The following is an 8,484-nucleotide window of genomic DNA, read 5'->3' on the forward strand; positions in this document are numbered from 1 at the left end:
CCTCTAAATCCAAATTCCTCATCAAAGACCACACATGCATAGGGAATGATTTCAGTCAGAAATGTATTAAATTAATCACTTTCATTACTTTAACAAGCACAATTTACAGTCATAAAACAGGCTATGGTCCATAGTTGCCTCAGACAAGTGAGTAATTAATACATTAGTCACTTGTAACACACAAGGGCAGGATTCTTTAAAAACTGCTGTTAAGGCAGGTCACCTTCAACACAGGAGACTTGAATGATGTCTGTCAAAACATTAGAGACGTGAGGAAAGGTCTACAATTAAAAAAAAACAAACAAACAAACAAAAAACAAACAAAAAAACATGCATGACCCCAGTGAGGCCTGTGTACAACTAACAAACCTTCCAAATACAAATAATTTCTGCTTCAGAAAAAGATCAGTTTTCAGGCTGTGGGAAAAAGAAGTCTCTAAATGAGACACACTGATGTAAAGGTCTGAAAAAAAAAAAAAAAATCAGGGCCAAAATGTTGAGTATCACAGTATATATATATTTTTTAAAACTACAAAAGATTTTGTGCATTTTTAACCAGATTTAGCCTCTCCTTGTTAAGAGGCGAGCAATGAGTTGGTATGATACTTCGACGAGCAATTCCTCATTCCGTTTTGAGGAGAGAAAAACCACTGTGGTCACAAATGGCAAACACAGTACATGTAACCCATGTAGGATTTAAAAACCAAAAAAAAAAAAACCCAAAACAAACATCTTTTGAGGAAAACACTGGAAGGGCCACAGCAAAAATATCTGTGTGAAACACATTGAAAAATGGAGCTTTGAATGCGCCCCAGTAATAGCTGATCCAATAAATAGAAATGCAATCGAGGTGAACTGTGATAAAGAAATAGGTTACATCACTGTCATAATTTCAACTATGCAAAGTGAGGGGTCCAAGTTCTAGAATCCACACAGAGCAATCCTTTAAACACGTCAAAAATCATCTACAGACAAAACTGTGGTGGTGTGGTTTGTTAAACAGACACAGGATTTACACAACTGTCAACAGGTGATCGATAGAACACGATTTCATTGATTTAAATCAATTGTAGGATTTGTAAACTGAATTTTATTTAGGAAACAAGCCCCCTCCCCGACCGATGTCGGGGAGGGGGTGAGAGGGGAGGGGGGGTGCCATCTCCAGAGAGTCGTCCATTTTGTTGCATAATGTCATTTGAGCTTGGGCTAGAGTTCTTTTAGCGGACAGGTTTTTTAGGTCCTTCACAGAGAGGGAGGAGTAAAACCTGGGATTATCTTCCAGGTACATTTTGAGGTATCAAACAATCGACTATTTCCCCATTTCTGGAGGTAAAAAAAAAAAAAAAAAGAAGGTCAAATTGTGGAAGAAATAACAGGACTCTGCATTTTTTTTTTTTCCGAGGTGGCTGGAATGTTGACCACATTTAGCCTCTTGTCCCAAATACCACGCTGACCTCTCCTCTGAGCGCAGAGGACGGTACAGAACGGGGCAGGGGGCCGGTGGTGGCTACGCACTGTACTGCAGCATGGAGAAATTCTTCACGGCGCTGTCCAGCGCCACGCCGGCCTCCTGCATCTCGTACCTGAGGGGGGGGCGACAGGACAACCATCAGCCCTCTCCAAACCACTTCTGACTCCACGTTTTGTTTTTGGTTTTTTTGCTTCCGAGTCACTCCGCACTCACCAGTCCGGGGTGGAGACGGTGTAGTAGATGGGCAGCTGGGCGGAGCTGGACAGGCAGCTGAACTCGTCCAGACCGCACACGCCCATGTTGGAGAAGAGCAGCCAGTCTCCCACGCTCAGCTCCGGCAGCAGGCAGCGCTCCACCACTTGGTCCAGCTGGTCCAGGGACGGGCCCCACAGGCTGCTGGGATACACCACCTCCTCGCCACACAGTGCATGCTGGAGGGAGACGGACCAGTCAGCATTGACCGAGCTGAGACGGCGCAATGTAATCCCAACACTGAAGCTAAACTCGGTTATGTTTAGCGAGGATGAAGCTCGCGTTTGCGTGGTCGTAAAGTTAGAGTAACCACCCAGTACGTGTACCGCAACATTATAGCAGCCCAGTTTGAAATAAGACTCGAGAGGTGAAATGTTCATTTTGGTTGAAACGTGATCTTATAACAAGATAAGACCATCCCCACTGATTTACAGCATTTGCCAATGACAATATTAACTATAATATTCCGCAAAAGCTTGTTTTGTGTACTTCTAGCATGTGTGCACTGTTAGTTACAAAGAGCAGAAAGGGTTGAAAACAGTCCACAGGTGCAGACCTGATTATTTGGGATTACACTCGGATAGTCATAATCTCAAAGGACCACATGACTGGAGAACTAAATTCCAGCTCAGAGATGATGCAAGTTATTATTTATAGCTGAGAAGTCACACAAACAGTCCTATGCATTAAATGGACTTAATAGCTTTGCACTGTTTTTGTATTTGGGACATTTGTTATTCTTGTTGTATAATTAGTAATTTACACCATTTCAGTGAGCTTTTCTTCCAATACAGAATTACCACTAGTTTCAGGCAATTAATTATGGTTAAAAAAAAAAAAATCAGCCCATCACCAAGATAAGCAAAGTCAATAGCCAATTAAGGCAACAAGCTTCACACAGGTTGTCTTTTAAAGTGTCAGAAGAGTTCATAATCGAATCTGTCATTTTGATGCTTGCTCCTTAAATAAGCACAATACATGGCCCCCTTTTCCCGCTCACTCGACTGCTATTGCAGGCTTTAATCGGCCCTAAATGGGGCCGACTCTCTTGGGCAGAGGCCTACTAACCTTGTGCACTGATGGGGCGCTGATGGAGTTTCCCAGAAGCTTGCAGCTGAATGGACCATAAACACCTTCATTCATGTGGTACAGGAACTGCGTATCCTCGTTGTTCTCTCCTGCGTATCCACACACATACAACAACGTCAGGAATGTGGAACAGAGTGATATCTACAAACGGAAAGGTGTATAGCTGCTTATCAATGAAGTGTTATGATGCACCAAAGCATCTAAGAGAATCAAATGTCTGACCTGGGCCGAGGCTGTCCAGGTGGCGAGTCACCACCTTCTTGCCGACGACGCTGACGGCCAGGCTGAAAGCTGAAGCTACGTAGAAGTTGCCGGGCTGGGCCAACACTTGCACACCAGACAGTTGGGTGAAGTAAGCGTCAAGCAGCGGCTGGACAGCAGACTCAACCTGCAAAAATCAGCAGAAGATGGTTTTCGTATCAATGGAAATCGCGACTCCAACTCTTGACATCTGACTGCAGCGTGTCCAATAACATCCAGGCCCGTTTACCTGCGTGAGCTGACTCTCTGAGCCAGTGAAGCCACCACCGATGTCCAGGATGTTCATATTAAAGCCCAGATCCACCTGAGAGAAACCAACAACGTAGAAATGTAATAAAAATGTACAGTGAACTGACGTTCATCTCCAAAAGTCAAATAGGCTAGTATCAGATTAAAGTATTAAAGTATTCACCCCCATATCAAACACACAGCGGGCATCGGACAGCGAGCGCGTGTAGGCCTGCCGCAGGTCCTGACAGGAGCTGGGGACGTGGAAGGTGACTCCCACCACGTCAAGTCCGAGCTCCTTGGCCGCCTCCAGCAGGTGCCGACAGTTCTTCAGGGAAGAACCAAAAGCCATGCTGGTCTCAGCCGCGTGGGCCTCGGTGGCCAACTGCAGCAGCAACCTGATCAACAAGTGGGCACGGCGTCAGTGTTGGCAGTCAAACACAACGGAACAAAGATTAAAGGGAGAAATAGAAACCCAAAACACTCATTTACTTTGCATTCGGGTGCAGACGGGCAATCTTTGACAATTCGGCTTCACTTTCACACACCAGATGTTGAACGTTGTTTTTAGCAGCGTGCTTGATGAGCGTCAGCTGCTTAAAGACACCCAACAGAATGATGTTTTCTGGCGGCACGCCATGCTCCAGTACCAGGCTCAGTTCAGCCTGGAAGCAGGAAGAATCACGCATCAAGAAAAATCTATGCAATTAAGACCAAAAATCCCCATTAACACACTACAAATCTACCAAGTGAGTTGCATAACTAGAAAGGAAAACAGCTGTCAAGTAATCAACTGAGTGCTTGTAATGTGATTGTCCCAGACACCGAATGCTTTCGTAAGAGGATGAAATGCTGCGCAGCTTAATGAACCATACGACGGCTCAGAGCCACCTGAATTGGTTTCAAAGCTCACCTTGCTGGCACAAACAAAGCCCAGGCCCAGGGAAGCCAGCACCTCGATGACAGCAGGGCTGCTGTTGCACTTGACTGGGTAGTAAGGCTGCAGCCGCGGCGCCGCATTCTGCCAGCACATGTGCTGTCGCATCAGGGCGCCGAGGTTGCCCACCACAAATGCATTTTTCTCCACCTGGAAGCACAACGGGAGTCAAACCCAACAGCTCAAACAGACATGGGCTGCACACAAGACGCAAACAATTCCTGTCAGCTTGTTTAAGTGCTGTAGAAATCGGCGACAACCAAACTACTTCCGACAGCCAGACTAACCAGAGTCTGTTCACAGATGTGCCCGTCAACAACGTCTTCCAGGGTCACTCCTCCCTCCAGGAGCTCAATCATGTAGTTTGGTTTGTCAGCGAGTCCTTTCATCTCAACCGTATTCCGCTAATCCGACAATCATAAAGAACAGATAAACGAGTCAAGGGGTCACGACTGAGCCAATGGGTCCTGCCGGTATGCAACAAACTGCAAAAAAAAAAAAAAGTTGAGAGGAAAAACATGATTAACACAACAGTGAAGAGGTTTTCTGAACAGGTAATCAAGGAAAACGCTGAAAGGGACTGGAATTATTTACGAAAAAACAGAAGGAAGCACTTACATGGACAAGTCAGGAGATGGACCTGTCCCACTATCAGCTAGGATCCCAAGGCGGCTCAGCGTTGAAGTCAAACTGCTCCCTGTAAAGAGCCGCCCCTAGGTCCTCTGGATATCGCTCATACACCTGTGCAGAGACAGGGGAGCCCTGTGGGACAAACACACATATCAGATAAGATGTTCCTTTACAAGTTTCACAGCGGGGATGTCCCAAATGTTACGAAATACAATACACGAGCGACCAAGGTACGTGGCAGAAATTCCAAAGTCAAGGTGACATATTTGCCGTCTTAATATGAAACACAACAAACCTTCATGCAATGGGTTGTTATCCTCTAGACTGCACCTATACTTTTCGTCATTAACAACACTTAGCAATGATGTCCAGATTGCAGATCACAACATGGGTTCTTTTGAGGGTCAGTGAAACTACCACTGTGACCCGAACGGATTTGATTGTACTTTCCTTCTTCCTGAAGCCTCTTGTCTTAATCTCCATAGCCTTTTAGATGCTTATATATCAAGTGTAGATAATGTATATAAAACAACACAATCAAATAAAATGGAACGTTCATTTGCTTGAGCATAAACGGCTCACTTGATTACATTCATGGTGGTATAACACTCCAATCCCAATAAAAACAGTCAATCGAAGTCTGTCACTTACATCAACTTTGTTTAGACTGAATAATCGGCGGATTATTTTCGGCCACAATTTCAAGCAAAATAGATACATTGAATTACCTCGGCATTAGTTTACACAGTTTTTCCCCCCCACGGTGACTCAAAAACACCTGTTTTTTTTACGTTATTTCAGCTTCATCGCAGGAAACTGCGATAACTGGCTTCATAAAACCCGCGCATGCGTCGTAACAGTGAAAACAGTGTCAACTTGATAAATGAGATGTCATGACAATGCGTCACCAAAGCAGAAAGAAAACACAACTTAATCACACGGGAGTTTAGATATAGTTGTGCGAGCTTGTATTAGTGGAGATAAACGTAAAATGGGGCGAAAGGCGCCGCTGAGAACAGCATGGCAGCCGGAGCCGCTAACACTGTCAGCGGCACGGCGGAGGAAGACGCTTACGTTATAGCGCTCCATTTCAATCAACCCCCCTCAAACCACCATTTAAACTCCCGGCAGACACGTATAAACACCACGACGCGGCGGTAGTTTGGCTTCACAATCTCACGGCGGCTTCAAATCTGCCACGGAGCCGCCTGAGAGCGACAGAATTAAATGAATCGGTCTTCATGTGTGGCAAGAAGGCAGAAAGAGCAGCCCGCCATGTTACGTCCGCCCGCTGAATCCAAGGAACTCGCTCCGCTTTACTTACGTGAGATAACGGCCAGAAGGTTTTGGAAAATCGTCTTCTCTTTTTCGGCGGAATTTTTAAAGAGTAGTGGGCACAACGATGAAAGAAAGGAAGAAGGCTGTTTTGGCCATATGTTTGGATGAGGACCGACGTCGATTTCCACGGAGTCTTCTCTCTGAGCGGGTGGGTGGTGGACTACTGGAAGCTCGCGCTGGGAGGGAAGTGGAAAAGGTAATCAACGGCCAGGGGGCGGGGCTTAAGCCTTAAGCTCCACCAATGAACGCCTGGCGTCTTCCAGCGCGTACCAAATATGTATTTCCGAACATCAGACGGACCGCGGCGGCGCTCCGCTGTTTATTCACGTTACGTAACCGTAAACTTTCCATAGAAGGCCACTCTCAGTTAATCGGTCCAGACCACCGCTGCTGTTTTGATCGCGGGGACCTGCACCACTTGTTGCAATAGTGCAGCTGCTATAATGCGTGTTGAAACTGAAATAAAGCACTCAGCTCAAGATCAGTTTTGATAGTGGTATACAAAAAGTTTTGTGACCACTTTTGCTAGCATTTTTTGTAACTTCTTTCTTCATGCAAAATTACGGATATTTCAAAATGAAAAAATAAAAAAGATTGATTAAAAAAAATCTGTTATAAAAAATAACTTGTGCAATCACTTGCTATAAAAATGTGCAATGCACATTACATTGCCAGAAATAAGCTACACAAGATCATGTTTTGTTGCTACCACACCTAGATAAGACCATGTTTAGTGGTGAGCAATCTTAATATTGACAATATTGTGGGTTTGAGCTTCTCTGCCAGTTTGTATGTTCTTCCTGTGTGTGGATTTCCTTCAGATTGTTCCACAATCCAAAAACATGCTTTTAAGGTGGATTGGCAACCCTAGATTACCCATAAGTGTTGATGTAATTATCTGTGTCTTCTTGTTTGTCCCATGAGGTAGTGACTTGTTTATTTACTCTACACTGCCTTCGCCTCACGAGCCTGATAAGGCGTTGGAGGAGATGGATATGTGGATGAATAGCCTCAATATCTTATTGTCCGCCTCTCAGTTGTCTTCATCTTGACATCTCCCAAAACAAGCATTTCCCATGGGGTGTTACATCTATTAAAAAAAAAAAGAAAGTTATATGGATTGCTTTTTTGGGGTATTTTGTTTGATATGTCAACACCAGTCAAAAATATTTTAGCCAGACAATCACCCGTTGTATACATGGCCACCCCACCCACACGCTTAGTCAAATTTCCAAAGTTCATGTACAATAACAATTTATCAAAGTGTGGCTCTGACTTTGTGTCCTGGTTTACTCTCGTGATGAGTTTATTGCTGATTGTTGTTTTGAATACAAATATCTGAGTTGAATTTCCAGATGCCACATGCAAAAGAACCCCCCCCCCCAAAAAAAACAAAAAAACAAAAAAAAACAAAAGAAACAAAAGAAACAAATATACATTGAACCATACATAAAAAAAAACACACTTGCATGCTTGCCTCACCCTTTCAACATGTTTTAGATCACATTCTGGCTTTGAGCCAAATGAACTTGTACCTGCAATAACCAACTCATGTTTGAGGTCACTTTCTGGTGATAAATCACTTCCGCCGATATAGAACAGTCGAGCGCCCATCATAAACCTCAATCTGAGAATTGTTGTTTAAATGTTGTTCCAGACTGTGTTCATGAGCCTTGAAGACCTTTGTAAGGTCATGAGCACAGGCTGGGGGAGTCATGAGAAAGTCAGTGGGTCAAAACTTTTCTACTTGTGAATCCACCCACATGCTTTTGTTTCAGATATGTAAGACAATTAAAGTACACTTTCCTCCAAAAGGTATATTTCTATTGGGAATCTGAGCCATTTTCATTACACAGAAAAGATAAAACATACAGAAAATACCCTCGTGGAGGGTCTCAATATTCAGATATCTACAGCATTATTGTCCAGGTCTTGGGGAATGTGGGAGATTAAGATTCAGAGCTTATTGAATTTTTGGTTGATTAGTCCTTAAGCCCCTGTCACACTTGATTCCGGCCTTATTTCGGCTGTGGCAATTTAATTTAATTTGCAGTTCTGCTTGATAGCAATAAATTAATTCAGCAAAATTTATTTCACCAAGCGTGAAGTTCAGCTCAATGCTAAATGACTGGTGAGGTGAACACAAACAGTCAGCCTGCAGCCACCTTGGTCATATGACTTGTGTTGTGTTGCACTGGAGAAACATGCCGCTTGACTTTATCTGTTTGTTTGAGTATGTGTTCCAGCTCTTATCTGTGCTTTATGATACATTGTTGAA

At 44.0% G+C, this 8,484-nt stretch overlaps 1 protein-coding gene across 1 annotated transcript; it reads right to left on the bottom strand.

The window, feature by feature from the left end:
- Positions 1-49: 49 nt before the first annotated feature.
- On the bottom strand, positions 50-6,339 carry azin1b (antizyme inhibitor 1b). Its single transcript, XM_080516196.1, has 11 exons — positions 6,193-6,339; positions 4,857-5,000; positions 4,526-4,723; positions 4,215-4,388; positions 3,794-3,966; positions 3,486-3,699; positions 3,303-3,377; positions 3,035-3,200; positions 2,792-2,901; positions 1,685-1,902; positions 50-1,583 (listed from the first exon to the last, which is right to left on the bottom strand). Exons 3-11 carry the CDS (start codon positions 4,625-4,627, stop codon positions 1,508-1,510), a joined length of 1,308 nt encoding a protein of 435 aa, XP_080372322.1. The 5' UTR covers positions 4,628-4,723; positions 4,857-5,000; positions 6,193-6,339; the 3' UTR covers positions 50-1,507.
- Between the last annotated feature and the right edge of the window lie 2,145 nt (positions 6,340-8,484).

Source organism: Blennius ocellaris (assembly GCF_963422515.1).
Source record: "Blennius ocellaris genome assembly, chromosome: 20".
NCBI classification, from domain to species: Eukaryota; Metazoa; Chordata; class Actinopteri; order Blenniiformes; family Blenniidae; genus Blennius; species Blennius ocellaris.